Source organism: Protomyctophum bolini (genome assembly GCF_963924005.1).
Source record: "Protomyctophum bolini genome assembly, chromosome: 12".
Taxonomy (NCBI): Eukaryota; Metazoa; Chordata; class Actinopteri; order Myctophiformes; family Myctophidae; genus Protomyctophum; species Protomyctophum bolini.
Window position 1 is genome coordinate 9,042,742 of NC_137873.1, and position 19,845 is coordinate 9,062,586.

Below are 19,845 nucleotides of genomic sequence, written 5' to 3' on the forward strand. Positions count from 1 at the left end.
CCCGGCCGGGCATCGAACCCCGACCTCCCAGTCTCAGGGCGGACACTGGGCACCTTACTCCCTAAAATACCAGTGGTTTGCACCTTTTGGAGGGGCCCTGGGAAGGAACCGTCCCAGCGATTTATAGCAGCGGAACACTTTTACCAACGGTCCGATTGTTATCCCGGATGTGGATGTAGCAGCTAAATGTAGCCAAAAACACTCTAGAGGCGATCGACAACAACTGGAGGTTTTATTCATTCTATCGCGACTAGCGACGGGACCGCGGGGGGCCGTCTGACACATATAATTGGACGGAATGATTTAGATCAAGAGTTATTTAACGTTTTAAGACTTTCGGTCTCGTCGGCTAAACATTTCCGACGACGTCTCACTGTTGCGCAACATCGAATGCTGCGCAACAGACGCTCCCCGCCTGTGGAGCGATGCGATCGGTTTTGATATCAATAATCTCCACCTTTTGAATCAATCCTCGCCCTGGGCGCCGGGCGTTACTAATTGAAATGGCGAAGAACTTTCGTCCTGTGCTCTCGGGAGTCGGGGTGTTAAAATCCCTAAAAGAATCCTCCATGACATTTGGATAAAGCCTTTCATTCCCTCAGTATCAGGACGGATGATATTTACTTAGATTGGAGTCTTAAAACCCACGTAAGCCTTATTTTATTAATTGTCGTGTGGTGATGACGATGGCTGCAAACATAACTAATCTACAAAGCTCACGCAATGCTTCACGTTGTAAGCTTTGTGTGTAAGCGTTATGTGTACAATTATATTACATTTATATAATTAATAATTATATACCCCCGGAAATGATGGATGCCTGATTTGTGCATCATATTTTGTTTTTCGGGTACATCAGCATCTTTTTAAGCGTATGCGTGAGTCAACAGAGAGAGAGAGAGAGAGAGACACCGCGGGGGACCCTTTTTTCCCCCTCTCTCTCTTTTTCTCCTCCTCCTCCGCCTCAGGCTGGTGCTCGGAGCCGCCCCGCCTCAGAGCCGCCCCGCGGTGCCGTGGCGCTCTGCGCGGCGTGGCAGCCGTCATCACGCTTCAATGAAGTTGTCACAATAGCCCATTTAGACCTGATGACGATTCTACAAATTCCTTCTAAATCCTGACGGTTTTCTGAAAAAAAACCCTATGTTTCTATGTGCCAGTGGTTCTCACAGGGTTAAACCCTATGTTTATATGTCCGCCATTCTTAAACCCCCAAGATTATTATGTAATTGGCCGCCGACCCCCATCTGAAAAGGTTGTTCCAGGGACCCCCCCACCACCAGAAGCAAAGATTTGAGTTAAATATATAATAACATATTCAATGATTTGTGCCACATTTTCATGATTAAAACATAGCAGAAATAGTAGATCTGCTATTTTTCAATAGCTAAAGTATAACATAATGCTTTAAAAACACCAAAAGGGGTTCCCGTCCAGAATGGGATAATGTGACACCTCTCATATGTGGCTCTCATTGTCTCTCCTCCTCCTCCTCCCTCTCCCTCTCCTCCTCCTCCTCCCCCTCCTCCTCCTCACCCCCCCCCCCTCCCTGACAGAAGGCCTACACCCCTCCCCTGACCCGTGGGGGTCCCCCGGGGGGTCCATGGTCCAGCCCGGATACTCGGCCATGCTGGGGAACTCCCCTCACCTGGGACAGGCCGGCTCCTTCACTGCCATCAACCCACAGGACAGAATGGTGAGACGGACGGACTGGCTGGCTGGCTGGCTGGCTGGCTGGCTGGCTGGCTGGCTGGCTGACTGACTGACTGACTGACTGACTGGCTGACTGGCTGGCTGGCTGGCTGACCGACGACCGACTTCAGAAAACTGTCAGACACTTTTAGAATCTGATCTCATGTAGGTCAGAACGGGTTAAATGTCTATACATCTTAAACGGTATCTTTCTTCCTGTCCCAGAAGCGCCAGCCGCTGCCCCTCTCCCCCCAGAACTACCCGCTACACGCCAGCGAAGTGAACGGCGCCACCCATCCCTCTGGCTTCCACTCTGGGTCCTCCGGCTACGCTGTCCAGAACCACACCCCCCCGGTCAACGGAACCGACGCCATTATGGGTAAATATAACACCCCCCCGGTCAACGGAACCGACACCATTATGGGTAAATATAACACCCACCGGTCAACGGAACCGACGCCATTATGGGTAAATATAACACCCACCGGTCAACAGTACCGACGCCATTATGGGTAATTATAACACCCACCGGTCAACGGAACCGACACCATTATGGGTAAATATAACACCCACCGGTCAACGGTACCGACGCCATTATGGGTAATTATAACACCCACCGGTCAACGGAACCGACGCCATTATGGGTAATTCTACAACAGGTCGTTTCGAGGAAGCAATCTGATTGATTGAAAGAATTCAGCTGCTCTGTTCTCCCAGAGTGCAGCAAACTCTGTGGCTAGGCTAGCTAGTTTCTTGGGACATTTGTGGTCATAGTGACTACATTCAGCCATTTTCTTAGTTTTAAGGGTAACTGTTTTTGAATTGCAATATTACACGAGAGGGTGTGGTTTAACGTGATTATTGCCACGACAGTGATGCGGTCAGGAACGAGACGAAGTCGAGTTCCGCAAGCATCACTGAAGTCTGTGTCTTAGTTCTTAGTTGTCTGTGTCCTCAACACACTGAGTAGATGTCAGTAAATGTGTCTTAGTTCTTAGTTGTCTGTATCCTCAACAGACTGAGTAGATGTCAGTAACCGTGTGTCTTTGTTCTTAGTTGTCGTAGTTCTTAGTAGATGTCAGTAACTGTGTCTCTGTTCTCCCTCTCCAGCTAACCGAGGAGCAGCTCCTGGAAGCTCTGGGGATGAGATTGGAAAAGCCCTGGCCTCGGTAAGACCTTCAACAACACGCCTGTCTCTCACACACACACACACACACACACACACACACACACACACACACACACACACACACACACACACACATGGGCGCACGCACATCCATTCACATGACAAATGTTCCATGTTTCGTCTTGACCGTGCAATTAATCACATGTACCTTACATATGAAGAAAAAGTCTGACGTGTGTGTATGTGTATGTGTGTGTAGATCTACCCCTCAGACAACAACAGCGCCACCTACCCTCCATCTCCGTCCACTCCGTCAGGCTCTCCTCAGGCCATATCAGGTGAGTGACGCCACGCCACGCCTCGGGAATAGATTTGCCCAACTGTAAAGACGAAACGGAAGTGGGGCTATATCGCTTACTCATCATCAGAGCTTCCGTTGCTCCAGACTGTATGACAGAAGCATTTATATTTTACTCATGATCAGAGCTTCCGTTGCTCCAGACTGTATGACGGAAGCATTTATATTTGACTCATGATCAGAGCTTCCGTTGCTCCAGACTGTACGACAGAATCATTTATATTTGACTCATGATCAAAGCTTCCGTTGCTCCAGACTGTATGACGGAAGCATTTATATTTTTCTCATGATTAGTGCTTCCGTTGCTCCAGACTGTACGACGGAAGCATTTATATTTTACTCGTGATCAGCGCTTCCGTTGCTCCAGACTGTATGACGGAAGCATTTATATTTGACTCATGATCAGAGCTTCCGTTGCTCCAGACTGTATGACAGAAGCATTTATATTTTACTCATGATCAGAGCTTCCGTTGCTCCAGACTGTATGACAGAAGCATTTATATTTTACTCATGATCAGAGCTTCCGTTGCTCCAGACTGTATGACAGAAGCATTTATATTTTACTTATGATCAGAGCTTCCGTTGCTCCAGACTGTATGACAGAAGTATTTATATTTTACTCATGATCAGAGCTTCTGTTGCTCCAGACTGTATGACGGAAGCATTTATATTTTACTTGTGATCAGAGCTTCCGTTGCTCCAGACTGTATGACAGAAGCATTTATATTTTACTCATGATCAGAGCTTCCGTTGCTCCAGACTGTACGACGGAAGCATTTATATTTTACTCGTGATCAGAGCTTCCGTTGCTCTAGACTGTACAACGGAAGCATTTATATTTTACTCGTGATCAGAGCTTCCGTTGCTCCAGACTGTACGACGGAAGCATTTATATTTTACTCGTGATCAGAGCTTCCGTTGCTCCAGACTGTACGACGGAAGCATTTGAAGATTGCGAGAGGAAACAGTCTGGCCACGAGGGACTACTAACATGTAGTTGTTATGTCATTATTCAGTCATAAGCGTGTTTTTGCTTATCGTTGGTTCAATATTTATATAGAAAATAAGACACTTTCAACCCTGAGTGATTCTGGGCGTGTCATTACAGTCTCAGCCGATCTACAAACCCTGCAATGTGTCGCGTCAGGCTGTGAGCTTGTAGATCTGCTGTCGTGCGACAGACAAGTAAAACAATACGACGTTAATTTATAAGACATAAAAATGATGAAATATGGAGATGCCGGTAGCCAGCCAATCGGTGTGCAGCAGAGGCAGGGTTTGTGCAGCCAGCCAGTCAGCCAGTCAGCCAATCAGCGTGCAGCAGAGGCAGGGTTTGTGCAGCCAGCCAGCCAGCCAATCGGTGTGCAGCAGAGACAATGATGGAAATCTTCTAAAATGTGGCCCATCCTTGTCATGAGCACAGCACAACAGCACCATCTGGTGGGCCGAAAGGGGAACTTAAATGATTTGAAGCTAGTGGATTGATGGTACAACATCAAGGACCATTATGTATTCTGCCTCTCAGAACCAGAACTTGTCTTAGAATATTTGTTGTCGTTGGATATCATTGGACCCTTATATAAGGGTCCAATTTTTCTCCTCTCCTGAACAGTTAGTCTTGTTTTCTCCTCTCCTCAACAGTTAGTCTTGTTTTCTCCTCTCCTCAACAGTTAGTCTTGTTTTCTCCTCTCCTCAACAGTTAGTCTTGTTTTCTCCTCTCCTCAACAGTTAGTCTTGTTTTCTCCTCTCCTCAACAGTTAGTCTTGTTTTCTCCTCTCCTCAACAGTTAGTCTTGTTTTCTCCTCTCCTCAACAGTTAGTCTTGCCGCATTACTGTGTCTGTATCAAAAATAGTCACATATGCTATCTAAATTATATAATTTTATTTTAGCCCTTGCATGAGATTTTCTTTGTTTTTAATCTGTGTGTGTGTGTGTGTGTGTGTGTGTGTGTGTGTGTGTGTGTGTGTGGTTCCGGTCCTCAGGTTCTGCCTCCCAGTGGACTCGCTCCTCGGGTCAGGCCACTCCGTCACCAAACTTCGAGCACGGCCTTCACGCCCTGGTCAGTCCAGTGTCGTCTGGACTTCAGGCCCTGGTGAGTCCAGAACACGGAACGGAGCTGTCTGGGTTTTCACTCGTAAACGGTGCATTTATATAGAGACTTTATCCAAGGCGCTTTACTTAGACTGTGCATTACATTCACACACACACATTCACACACACGCACGCGCGAGCGCGCACACACACACACACACACACACACACACACACCTTTACTTAGACTGTGCATTACATTCACCTATTCACACACACATTCACACACACATTCTCACACACACACACACACACAAACGCACACACATTCTCACACACACACACACACATTCACACACCTTTTCCACCACTGTCTCTCCGACGACAACATTCTTGTCATCTCCCTTCAGCATTTGGTCTTTCCAACAACAGAACATGTTTTATATCTTTCCAATCATAGACTGTAAAAAATATGGACAAAGCGTTCTCCGGGTCTAACATGAACGTAAAATGAAGCCTGTCAGTCCTTGAATTGTGAATCGCCATCTTTCTCGATCTGTTTGAGCCCAGGTGGCCATTGGCTGGCCCAGACAACGAGGCGGGACTTCCCCCCTTCTTCTCCGTTGGTTTTTATTTTGACTCGGAACGGGGGGTGGCTCCCGATCATAGACTGTAACGGTAGCCACGCCCCTCAGAATATACGTGACTTCATGGTCATTCTTTTAATAAATGGGACCATAATTTTCCAAAAATAATATTATGACATTAGAAATGAGACTTTAAACTAGTGACTGGAAGCAGAAAGTATTCATGACCATGTTTATTAAGGTAATACAGTCTAGGTGAAGTTGGGCCCAAATACATGGACCTCTATGGAGCTATGGGGTTTTTTTGGGGTCCAATGACAGCGCCACAACAGGCCATTATATGAACTTTTCAGAACTTTCAACTTTTCCAACACCAGAACAAGATGGAGGACCGTTTGGAGGAAGCCATCCACGTCCTCCAGCGCCACGCGGGCAGCGGGGGGGGTGGTGGGCGCCACGGCGGGCCCGGCGGGCCGGCCAACTCTCTGGCCGAGATGCACAGCCTGCTGACGTCTGGCCTCGGGATACCGCCGGGCTTCAGCGCCGCAGGCCTGGGCCTGGCCAGCCGTCTGCCGGGACTGGTGAGGAACACACACACACACACACACACACACACACACACAGCACACAGCACACACACAGCACGCATACTGGGCTGGGCCTGGCCAGCCGTCTGCCGGGACTGGTGAGGAACACACACAGCACACACACACAGCACACACACAGCACACAGCACGCACGCACGCATACTGGGCTGGGCCTGGCCAGCCGTCTGCTGGGACTGGTGAGGAACGCACACAGCACGCACGCACACACGCATACTGGGCTGGGCCTGGCCAGTCGCCTGCCTGGACTGGTGAGTCACACACGCGCACGCACACTCTCTCTCTCTCTCTCTCTCTCTCTCTCTCTCTCTCTCTCTCTCTCTCTCTCTCTCTCTCTCTCTCTCTCTCTCTCTCTCTCTCACTCTCTCTCTCACTCTCTCTCTCTCTCTCTCACTCTCACACTCACTCTCACTCTCACACTCACACTCACACTCACACTCACCTACTCACTCACTCACTCACTCACAGTCACACACACACACCGTTACGTCATGTTGTACAGGGTCCATTTGGTTCCATGTGTTACACTCTCAGAGTCACAGACCCGTAAGGGTCCATTTGGTTCCATGTGTTACACTCTCAGAGTTACAGACCCGTAATTAAGGGTCCATTTGGTTCCATGTGTTACACTATCAGAGTTACAGACCCGTAATTAAGGGTCCATTTGGTTCCATTTGTTACACTCTCAGAGTTACAGACCCGTAATTAAGGGTCCATTTGGTTCCATGTGTTACACTCTCAGAGTTACAGACCCGTAATTAAGGGTCCATTTGGTTCCATGTGTTACACTCTCACTCAGAGTCACAGACCCGTATAAGGGTCCATTTGGTTCTCAGACGTCTCACACAACCTTGATTAAAGTCTTGTAAATTAGTAAAGGTGGAACTGCCGGTATTAATTCCTGGTAAAGTATTTTATTTATTTAAAAAAGGAAGATGATGCAATTGTGTGTGTGTGTGTGTGTATGTTGCAGCTCTCCAACCACCACGAGGACTCCTCTCTGCCATCTAGTGGTGGACTCCTGCATGGACACCACAGCTCTCCATCAGGTCCAGGCGAAGGCTTCACTGGTGAGTTTAGGACAGGACTACTCCCCCTAGTGGTGAGTTTACAGTCTCAGTGACATGATGGGTTATGTTCGAAGTCCCACCCATAGAGTATTAAAAGGATAGAGACTGAACTGGCACGAAGCTCCGCCCCCTCCGCTATTCATGTCAGTGGAAGTTGCTCAGTGGCGTTTTGAAGCCGCCGGAGGGACCGTCTATATTTCCGCCTTTTTGGGCGCTTTTCCGCATTTGACCTCCAAAATGTGGAGGTGAAATGCGGAAGTGCAACCGAGCGCTCAACGTTAAAGCCCAGATGCTGCACGGGGTTTCCTCGTCATGAATCCACGGGTCCGCCTGCTGTCCTTCCTCTTACCACTAGGGCCCAGCGCTTCAACGTTGGGGTGCCTATAGCTGGCCCCTTGGTCCCACCCTAGCGCGTTCTTTGGCCAATACCACGTTAGCGACGGTTACTAAATAAGGATCCTGGTCAAGAAGTGTCAATGAATTACTGTAGCATGTGTTTGTTTTCTTACCATGTTCTGAGCATACTAGTCCATTCCATGGATTATTTCGCTCCGTTGTTGTCGGTTTAATAAGTAAATCTTAGAAATAAAAAAAGAGGCTCTCATTGACGGTGGAAACGGCTCTCAAAGTCACTCTTTTAGCACATAAAGCGAACGCGACAGAAGCTGATTCTTGTGTGTGTGTATGTGTGTGTGTGTGTGTGTGTGTGTGTGTGTTTGTAGGCCTGTCTGCCAGCCTGATGCGGTCGAGCATCGGAGACATCAAGCGAGAGGACAAGGAGGATGACGAGAACTCGTCCACCAAGTCTGACGACGACAAGAAAGACATGAAGCGCATTCGAACAAGGTACGCACACATGCACGCACGCGCACACGCATGCACACACGCGCAACACGTACGCACATGAAGCGCGTTTGAACAAGGTGTCTAAAGCCCTTCCCCTCACACACATTTCAATTTCTTTATTTGAGTCCACATTTATAAAATACAGCACAAATATTTCCAGTTGCTTCTGATATACTACGCACTCGAAACATCACGTGTCTCAGTGCTTGAGTCCAAACAAGCCCTAAATGTACAGAATATACAGTAGGCAACACATGAACTTATTCACAGCCAACATTGGTCTGTCATATTACCAACACCGATAGTAAATAATGGGTACAAAAAGCACCTTCTCCTCCAAATAGACCGACTGCCTATAATGGAGGAGATTGAACAGTATGTTGCAAGCTGCTTTGCCTTACACTTGGACAACCCTATAATCCTCGAGCCTCTGACCATCATAGTTGATGATGACCATAGCACGTTTCAATTCGCACACACACACACACACACACACACACACACACTCAGCAGGGGAAAGTAGCTACGTACATTTACTTGAGTACCCTACTCATAAGTGTAACTTGGAGGCGTTTCATTTTACTTTAGTATTTCCAATCCCCAGTACTTACTTCTACTCCGCGACAACCTCAGAGGCAAATAATCCTACTGTTACTCCACTACAGTTGTATTGTTACTTATAGATTTATGGATTATTGTTACAAAACACACATAAACCACTTCAGCCCTGGATAGTTGGTTTAACGACAAGCTCACAATAACTGTGACCTTGGGTATTGTTATAGTTTTTCAAAAGATTGTTTTCACAGATTCTATACATTAGAAAAAAGTTGTGAAATGGGACATTCTGCATAATGAGTACTTTTATGTTCCTGCCGATGCAAACATACTGACGCTGCGTTCAGAACTCTGCACTGGGTCGACCCAGTTTGTGCTGCGTCAGGTTGGATTTAATATGATTTAATAATGTATTTAATATGATTTTGCTGTAATGCATCATAAAACAACTTCAGTGGTTCACAAACGTCTTCATGTCAAGGACCCCCAGATTGACACTAATTAGCCCTCAGACCCCCCATTTGAAGAGATATGAGTGAATTAATGAACGACTTTATTCCGAACATGATACAATTTAGAACAAAAATAATATTCCCAAAGCAAACAAACAAAACAAGCCTCACTGGCCTCAATGTATTATAATTCGTATAATATGCCAATAAGAGAAGATGTTCACAGCTCTAGCAGTGATTCTCAACCAGTTTAACTTCAAGGACCCCCAGTTAGACATGCATTATAGTCTACGGACCCCCATTTAATGGCATTTCTATCTCCGAGACCCCCGATTTGTATTGTAAAAATCAATGTTAATGTAACTCTGAGACTTTCAGAGTTACAGACCCATTTGGTTTCAAACTATCATTTAAGCTGGAGACCCCCTGGAACTCTCTCAAGGACCCCTGGGGGTCCTCAGACCTCACTCTGAGAGCCTGGCTAGTAAATTAGGGAACATTTAGCTCTACAGAAGGCCAGTCTGTGGCCAAAAGAAAAAGAAAAAAAAAACGGTTTTGGTTTTCAGCCACTTGGCATCCTGTTCGTGCAAATCCACAAACTAAATTGGGTTGTTGTCGGCTCGCTCTCCCGTCATATATCAAAGTATATAGGCTTTTAAAGTGCGTAATAGTTCCCTTAACCCATTCTGGGCAGGAACCCCTTTTGGTGTTTTAACTAAGCATTATGTTATACTTTAGCGATTGAAAAATAGCAGATCTACAAGCTCATAGCACGCCACCGAGTGGCGTGCTACGAGCTTGTAGGTCTGCTATTTTTGAAAAATCGTGAAAATGCGACACAAATCTTTGAATATATATTCATTCAGAATACTTTTTTTTTTTTTAATTTCGACGTCGGGTCTAAATGGGTTAATGAACTATCCAATAAATAAAGGCTTTATTTTATGGAGGGGGGTTTTTTTGCGCTAGAAGAGTTGCTTGCATGGACGGTCCGTAATTATGTTGATGTCGTTGGGGGTATTTATGACGTTGGTGTCTTTCCAGAGCCGACGTGGGGCCAGCAGTCGTGTTGCTCAGACACATTCAGGAACAGCAGCAGCTCCGTATTTGGTTCGCTTTGGTTTGAGAGACTTTTCTTCTCCGAATCAATCACAACAACCTTTATATATAGAAGAGCAACGCTAACGGATCACAGTGCTGGTGTTGTCCTTGATTGGAGTTAACGCATTCTGACCTGAGATCAGATTCTAAAAATGTCTTCTATGTCAGTCGCTCTTCGATTTTTCAAATAATAGCAGACCAACAAGCTCGTAGCGCGGCACTCGCGCTATGAGCTTGTAGATCTGCTATTGTTCAATGGCTAAAGCATAACGTAATGCTAACACCGAAAGGGTTCCCGCCCAAAATGGGTTGAAGGACAACTTTAGTTTTTTTCAACCAAGGTTCATGTTTTGGGTTGTCATTAGAGAAAGTAAAAGATGAGTGTTAATTATTTTTTACCAAATGTTATGGTGATTTATTTTTGTATTATTTACTATAGTCCTAATAAACCCCAGGAAATTACATCAGGCCACAGAAGATCACAGGATCTACTGAATGTGAATGTAGCCTACTGGGGGGAAGGCTTATACTGTGTGTATAGGCTCAAAAGCAAAGCAAAGTTACCATGTTTACCCTGCAGGGTAACTGGACTAAGCTCAAGAACTTGTTTACAGCCAGGCCCTGCTCATAGAACATTTCATGGTAGGGGTTCAATGCCTTGCTCAAGGGCACTTCAACGGTGGTCATTTTAACGTGCCGGTCCGGGGATACGAACTAGCGACCTTCTGATATCAAGACCGCTCCGCAAACCGTTCGGCCACCGCTGCCTCAATATGTCAGTTTGTCATATTCAATGGATGCTGTGATCTTTTGGGGTTTATTTGGACTATAGTAAATAATAATAAAAGAGAATCGCCATAATATTTTGTAAAAAAATACATATTTAGCCCCATGCTCGAATGCCCCCGCCCCTGTCAAAAACCGCTAAAATCCCCAAAACGAAAGAAATCAGCAAATGAAAGAAAATTAACACTCCTCTTTTAGTTTCTCTAATAACAACCTAAAACATGAACCTTGGTTGAAAAAAAAAAAAAGTTGTCCTTTAAGAGCAATTATCTTAGATCCAGGTCTCACCCTGCAGTTTCCCTGTGATCAGATTGTTACAATTTAGGCATTTATCAGACGCTGTTAATCCAGAGCGATTTACAATATGCAATAACAAAAAGCATGGGAATACATCACATAAAGAGTAGTTATCATGAAACGTGCGTAAGCTAAGAACGTAACAGTGGAAGATAATGAAACTATACATATAAACTATACATAGAAGTATAGTATATATATTGATTATAATGAAACTATACATATAAACTATACATTGATTTTGATTGATTGATTTATTAACAGTTTGCAGAATTACAGTACATTTCAAGCACAAACTCAATACAAAGACTGTGAGTGGACGACCCAATTAAGCATTACACTTGTTTACAAGAGGGTCCACCATGTTCAATTCATCAAAACATTTAGAGACGTACAAATAGACACTTCCATACAGTCAAAGAACAGAACATACTATACTATACTATACAAACTATACATACTATACTAGTATAGTATGTATAGTTTATATGTATAGTTTCATTATATTCATTCATGTTTCATGATAACTACTTGTTATGTATGTGATGTATCGCCATGCTTTATGTTCTTGCTTATTGTAAATCGCTCTGGATTAAGAGCGTCTGATAAATTGTAACAATCTGATCACAGGGAAACTGCAGGGTGAGGCCTGGATCTAAGCTAATTTAATTTAATTGACCTCGTTGTATATTGATTATGTCAATTAGGCTTCTCCTGGCGTAGATTAAGGCTATGTTTACTTACTCTCCTTGTTTTGATTAATTAATAATTCCGCACAGCAGCGCCACCAGGAGGTCAGGTGACTTTGGGTTGGTGGACACGCCCACCCTGCCGTTGGTTAGTTTTGATTTCGTCGACTAAAAACCATAAGCCATGACGACTAAACTACGACTAAATATGGACGGAGTTTAATCTTGGTTGCGCTCGTTGTTGTTGCTCTCTGAAAATAGCCGATCTACAGGCACACAACGTGTTGAGGGCTTGCAGATCGGCTATTTTCTACAAGCACACAACGTGTTGAGGTCTTGCAGATCGGCTATTTTCTACAAGCACACAACGTGTTGAGGGCTTGCAGATCGGCTATTTTCTACAAGCACACAACGTGTTGAGGGCTTGCAGATCGGCTATTTTCTACAAGCACACAACGTGTTGAGGGCTTGCAGATCGGCTATTTTCTACAAGCACACAACGTGTTGAGGGCTTGCAGATCGGCTATTTTCTACAAGCACACAACGTGTTGAGGGCTTGCAGATCGGCTATTTTCTACAAGCACACAACGCGTTGAGGGCTTGCAGATCGGCTATTTTCTACAAGCACACAACGCATTGAGGTCTTGTAGGTCGGCTATTTTCTACAAGCACACAACGTGTTGAGGGCTTGCAGATCGGCTATTTTCTACAAGCACACAACGCATTGAGGTCTTGTAGGTCGGCATTGAGGTCTTGAGGTCGGCTATTTTCTACAAGCACACAACGCATTGAGGTCTTGTAGATCGGCTATTTTCGGCATGCAAACCATGTGTCAAAACCTTCCTTTACGACGGCATCAAGGCCCGCAAAAAAAAAGTAGCATTTTTGTCGACAATAAAACAACCGTAGATATAGTGGTTAGTAGATATAGTAGTTAGTTAGTTGACTAAAAATCGTATCACATTTTGTCGACTAAAACCAGACTAACACACTTAACACATTTCAGATGACTAGTAAAAATGTGACTAAAACTAAAAATCATTCCAAAGACTAAAAACTGCCCTTTAAACTAAAAAAAAAAACAAATGAAACATTTTGCTGTCGGGGGTCCAGTCGGGACCACCGCGGCCTCGCCCAAGCGGAGGAGGAGGAGGAGAAGGGGGAGGAGTTTGGCGGCGAGGAGGAGGAGGATGATGAGGACCTTCCCGTGGAGGTGAAGGCGGAGCGGGAGAAAGAGCGGCGGGTGACCAACAACACCCGCGAGCGTCTGCGCGTGCGCGACATCAACGAGGCCTTCAAGGAGCTGGGACGCATGTGTCAGCTCCACCTGAGCAACGAGAAACCACAGACCAAGCTGCTCATTCTGCACCAGGCCGTTAACGTTATTCTCAACCTGGAGCAGCAAGTCCGAGGTCAGTCTCGCTGCTGCGCTGTTTGGCTTGGTTTGGTTTGGTTTGGTTGTTGGGGGGTGGGGGGGGAGACACCTCGGTGACGATTTAGCACCCTCAAGGGGAGGGTTTGGTTGTTGGGATACACACACACCTCGGTGACATTTTAGCACCCCTCAAGGGGAGGGTTTGGTTGTTGGGACACACACACCTCGGTGACGTTTTGGAACCCCCCCCGAGAAGGGAAGTTTCTGGAGCTCTCTGCTGCCGGAACTCTTGCCCCCGCCACCCAACTCCGCATAAGCGGTTGATGGATGGATGAAGACATGAATACAGCTGGTGTCATTCTTCAGAGCTGGATTTGTGCTTCATTGTGCTATAAAAGATAAAAGTATTATTTGTGCTATTATCATTTTATCAGTTATTTTAACTTGCATGCTCATGTATATGAGCTTGGCTGAGCCTTGCACCCCCAATTTTTGGGGGTCCACATTGAACTAAAATTGTCTTATTCTTTAGTTTGGGATGGGCAGATTTTACTCTGAAAAGCCTCTCCTTCCATTTCCCCCCCCCCATAACCGGCAGGTATAAGGTTCCATCACTACCTCCGGTCTGATCTCTCTCTAGAAGCTTTTATCTTCCAAACCAGATGCTTGGTTTACGTGACTTACGTCAGAAATTAAGGACAGAACATCAGCGTTCTCATCAAAGCGCCCTAGATTTAGGGATAATAGCAAGATTTGTCGGCCGTAAACAAGGAAGTGTACCGCTGCGCGAATGATGCACAAAACATGTCCGGGAGCGCCGCTGAGCGAGGCAACGGGAGCGCTGAGCGGGGTGCATACTTAGTTTAGACTAGTCATTGGTTAGACATGGGTTAAGGTTAGGTTTAGGTGTGCTGCCCCAGTGCCCCGTGGGAGGTTAGGTTTAGGGTGAGGGTTTGAGATAGGCTGTAGTTGTAGGACTAATGACTGGTTTAACCAATGACTAGTCTAAACAAAAAACTGTCTAAACTAAGTACTGCACCCCGCTGAGTGAGGCAACGGGAGCTGTCAGGGAATGGATCACAGCCATCCTGTTTTATATCATTAAAAAGATAAAGACGTTTATATGTATTGTGTACACATCCACGGTTTGGACTGACAGTACGTGTCAGACCTCGGACTTGCTGCTCCAGGTTGAGAATAACGTCAACGGCATGGTGTACGTTTTTAGCATCATAGGTGTTTTAAAAGGAGGTATTTGATTGCATAATATGGTAATGCTTCTGTGATGACACCAGAGGGCACCACACCACTCCCGTACCCGAGTCATTTTGTGAAATATAAACATATCTCCAAAATGAATTGTACTATTTACAGCACGATGTAGCACGAGTCCAGCACCGAAGAACGACACCCGTTCTATCGACGTCTTCATCGTGCGGGATGCTGTCGTCACAGAGGTGTTGGGGGGGGGGGGGGGGGCGTGTCCGATGAGGAGGAGGGTCCACATTTCAACTCCGCCCACACAGTCTCACATCTTTGCCTCTCCCTGCATCTCAAAGCTTCTGTTCCATATTCCATTTTTATTTTAATTTCTCTTCTTTTCATTCACACAGTAGTAGTAGTAGTAGTAGTAGTAGCACCGGTTGTACCACATACATGCAACCGTTCTTTAAAGGGCCATTACGTCTGTCTGTCTGACACAAATTAGCAATGAGCTTTTGCTGCGTTTCTCTCTGAATTGAAGCTCGGATTGGAGGTGATCATACAGATCATCCATGTTTTAGAAGAGCTCGGCACGGAAGCTGCTGAACTCGACATTAAAGGAGAAATCCATACTAAAAGGCTTTCTTACCTTTCTTTGTAGTCGTTACGTCCCCACCAAAGAGGTCCAGTTATTACTTTGTGCAAAAGCTCCTTATTGGCTATTTCCCCTACCATAAGCCCTAAATGAATGCATTGAATTGAATGGGGCTATGGGGTGTTGTGCTAATTCGCTTATTTCCATCGCTCAAATGTATTATTTGTTTGTATATATCCTCTCTTCATAATGTAAATAATATCCCAAGCGACACACTTTACTACTTATTTTGATGGAAATAAGCAAATTAGCACAACACCCCATAACCCCATTCAATGCAATTAATTGAGGGCTTATGGTAGGGGAAATAGCCAATAAGGAAGGTAAGAAAGGTAAGAAAGATATTTTTTTTTAAAGCATTCTAGCATGGAATTCTCCTTTAAACGTGGCGCCCAGGGCTGTCCAAACCCCCAACATGATCAACTATTTAATTTGGCCCGCCGACCACCCGTCTCTAAATATGTTGTTCTGGGAGCCTCCCTATAGAAGCAACGATCCGAGTTAAAAAATGTTCGCTTTAAACAATATATATTATATTCAAATATCTGCACGAAAATGTCAGATCTACAAGCTCATAGCACTCATTAGTTATTCAGGTAGATTTTGTTTGGGTTTCAGTGACTCTGAATAACTTGTAAACAAAAAGGCCTTAACAACAAATATATATATCTTATGTTAATGTGCACAGTATCCCGATAGCCAATGCTGTTAGAATATATATATAATAATAAAAGAAAAGACAGCGTTTGTGGTTCTTTAAAGGTTCTGTACTGGTTGCATTGCCGTGCTGCTGTTTGGGTCTTTGAGATACAACGGGACTAAAGAAGTGAGGCTGTGTTTGTGGCTGTTTCTTCGATAGAACTATTCTGTGGCTCTATCACACATCTGTCTGTCTGTCTGTCTGTCTGTCTGTCTGTCTGTCTGTCTGTCTGTCTGTCTGTCCTGTCCACTGTGTGTGATAGACCCATTCTGTGGTTGTATCAGGCGTCTTGTCTCCTCCACTGTCCAAATGCTTACATGTCTCCGCTATAGATTAACATGATATGTGTTTTGTCCTTTTTTATCATTTTCATTTTCTGGTTTTCATTTTTGCCCACTATTTCTTCTTCTTTTCCTCCATATTATTTCTAACCATCTTAGAGGCCTTAATATTATAGTTCAGCCCCCCCCCATGTGGTCAGTTGTCGATGGGAAAAACAAGTATTTTGTTTTTTGGGTGGGGGGGTGAACTATGCCTTTAAACCTGACATTATCTCATTAGATGTCCCTGCTAATTGGTTAACAGGGAATGAATGGATTTTAATCTCTTCATCTGACTTCATATGTCCCGCTGTAGCGTTGTCACCAGTCTTACATCATCGCCTAAACGCTAATATCTGAGATAAGAGCATGTATCTGGTCATAATCGTCATAACTGTTTCCATGTTGAAAGGTGTTCATACATGAAACAATAAATAAAGAAATAGCAGATCTAGAAGCTCACACAGGCTTGTAGATCAGCTATTTCCGCTTTTAGCTTTTCTTAGTATACAATTTAATTCATAGTCATTATTTCATGGCATATTTCATTACAGCCTAAAAGGCAAAACAGACATACAATTTATATTCATATTAAATGTTACATTTTCCAAAAAACACAACTCAATCGTTAATCGCAAAATTATTTGCATGACAATTGATCGTCGACTTAAATGTATATTTGTGACAGCCCTAGTCTGTGTCCTACCTTCTGATCCTCGCCCTGCCTCAATCCTGCCTTCTGGATCTGAACCGTTCTATAAACACAACGACGCACTACAGGCTGGATCTGAACCGTTCTATAAACAACGACGCACTGCAGGCGGTATCTGAACCGTTTCTATAAACACAACGACTCACTGCAGGCGGTATCTGAACCGTTTCTATAAACACAACGACTCACTGCAGGCGGTATCTGAACCGTTTCTATAAACACAACGACTCACTGCAGGCGGTATCTGAACCGTTTCTATAAACACAACGACGCACTGCAGGCGGTATCTGAACCGTTTCTATAAACACAACGACGCACTGCAGGCGGTATCTGAACCGTTTATATAAACACAACAACTCACTACAGGCTGTGTCAGAAAATAACTTTATTTGAGGCCCTATAGTTAAAGATTCTGGTTCTGTTCAGAATGTATCGTCTCCCGTCTCGATAAGAACCGGTCTGGATAAGCCTGATCGACGCACACGGTGCTCGTTATCGATACACATTAACAAGCTCCACCCCCAGTCCTCCTGGCCTTTCAGATGTCAACCTTTCTAGTATTTCTTTCATTTTTTTTTGTTATCCGCCTCCCTCTTTCCCTCCACTCCTCCATCCATCTCTCGGTTCCTGGTTTTCCCTCCATTCCTCTCCATCCATCTCTCGGTTCCTGGTTTTCCCTCCACTCCTCTCCATCCATCTCTCGGTTCCTGGTTTTCCCTCCACTCCTCTCCATCCATCTCTCGGTTCCTCCCCTCATATCTTCCTGGTTTTCCTTCCGCAGACGGCAGCAGTGACCTCTGACCTCTGGCCTCTGACCTGTCCTCCCTCCTCATATTTATTCACAGAAATACATCCTCCTCTGTGTGTGTGTGTGATGTGATGTATTTGACCAGACGCCACCTTCCTTCATCTTGGCTCCTTTCCTTTTCTTGTAGTGTGTGTGTGTGTGTGTGTGTGTGTGTGTGTGTGTGTGTGTGTGTGTGTGTGTGTGTGTGTGTGTGTGTGTGTGTGTGTGTGTGCGCTCGCGCGCGCGCGCGTGCGTGCGTGTGTGTGCCTGCCTGTGCGTGTCTGAGCAGAGGGTGTCTCTTCCTCTCTCCTCATCCCTCCTCTCCTCCTCCTCCTCAACTCCTGGACCTCAATGACCAGATTGATAAATAAATAAAAACAAATACCCTATTTCAGTCGGTCGGCCCTGGCGTACCGGTCAATGTATAATATATATATAAACATCTGTTATGAGGTGAAAACGTATCGATCGCTCGGTGGGTCTGTACCGAGAACGCGGGGTAAAGTTTGAATCAGTTGAATTCCCCACGAACACCGAGGACGTTGAGCGCTCCCAGAGAAAGACGCCTCGCTTCCACCTCGACGCTCTCTCTCTCTCTCTCTCCTCCTGCAACGCACCGCCACGCCTCACCACCAGGGGGAGACTCCTCCTCCTCCTCCTCCTTCAAGCCAGCAGAACAACAACATAATGGACTGTCTCTCGTGTTCGGACACTGAAAAGGGTTACATTTTTTAACCCCTGACGTCCCGGTTCGGGGTGTTTGTTTGTCTTAACCCCTTCCTCCTCCTCCTCCTCCTCACCTTACTTACACTCAGTGGTGCAAAACAAAAGTACTCACACTTTGCAGTCTGAGTACAAGTATCGATACTGTGATGTAGAAATATTCCGTCCAAAATTCAAAATGTACTACTAGTAAAAGTACAAAAAGTATTGCCTTCAAAATGCACTTAACGTACTAAGACATAAAGTAAAAGTACTCGCTTTGCAGAATGTCCCGTTTCAAGTATTCAAGTGTATAATATTTTGAAAATGGAAGAATAAATCGTAAAAAAAAAACACTCCAGTTCCTCCAAGTACTCCAAGTACAAATACCTCAAATTGGTACTTGAAGTTGCTATAAGCAATATTTTTTTCAGTATTTCTCAATGTTAATCACTACTTCTAGGTAAATCTTTGAATGCAGATTGTGGCCCCTAGATGTTTCACTGAGAGACAACATGTTTTGGGAGTGTTTTATCCATGCACTCTACTTTCCAGCCCATCGAACCCCATTGTGAACCTGGACATGTTGAGTACACCAAGGTTTTATGTTAGAAATGTTGAGTATGGGTCCCCACTCCCCAGCATGTAGAAATGTTGAGTATGGGTCCCCAGCATGTAGACATGTTGAGTATGGGTCCCCAGCATGTAGAAATGTTGAGTATGGGTCCCCAGCATGTAGAAACCGCCCGATGCTAACTTGCATATGTTGAGCAATTTTCACAACTGTCATAATATCCATGACCATAATCAACCTATAGAAGGCAAACAATTAAAAAATCATGCTTTATGTAGCATGTGACGTGTCAAACTAGGGGGTCCATTCCAGGCACATGCTACTTAAAGCATGATGAAACTTTGATTTTGTTTTTCTTATAGGTTGTTAATGGTATGTTCAGATATTATGCCAAATATGAAAATTGCCCAACATATGCAAGTTAGCATCCAGCAGTTTCTAAATGCTAGGGAACCCATGCTCAACATTTATAAATGCTAGGGAACCCATGCTCAACATTTATAAATGCTAGGGAACCCATGCTCAACATTTATAAATGCTAGGGAACCCATACTCAACATTTATAAATGCTAGGGAACCCATGCTCAACATTTATAAATGCTAGGAACCCATACTCAA

The 19,845-nt window shown here is 44.9% G+C and overlaps 1 protein-coding gene across 3 annotated transcripts in view; it reads left to right on the forward strand.

Moving 5' to 3' along the window:
• Positions 1–19,845, forward strand: part of LOC308325470 (transcription factor E2-alpha-like) — a 64,698-nt gene that overhangs the window by 35,819 nt on the left and 9,034 nt on the right. For 2 of the 3 annotated variants that reach the window (XM_080777963.1, XM_080777965.1), the window contains 9 exons: positions 1,554–1,693; positions 1,915–2,068; positions 2,800–2,858; positions 3,078–3,156; positions 5,160–5,269; positions 6,173–6,376; positions 7,374–7,470; positions 8,193–8,316; positions 13,313–13,611. In XM_080777963.1, coding sequence (XP_080634089.1) covers positions 1,554–1,693; positions 1,915–2,068; positions 2,800–2,858; positions 3,078–3,156; positions 5,160–5,269; positions 6,173–6,376; positions 7,374–7,470; positions 8,193–8,316; positions 13,313–13,611 — 1,266 coding nt within the window. The remainder of the gene's footprint in view (positions 1–1,553; positions 1,694–1,914; positions 2,069–2,799; positions 2,859–3,077; positions 3,157–5,159; positions 5,270–6,172; positions 6,377–7,373; positions 7,471–8,192; positions 8,317–13,312; positions 13,612–19,845) is intronic. The other variant, XM_080777964.1, reaches the window with a different exon arrangement.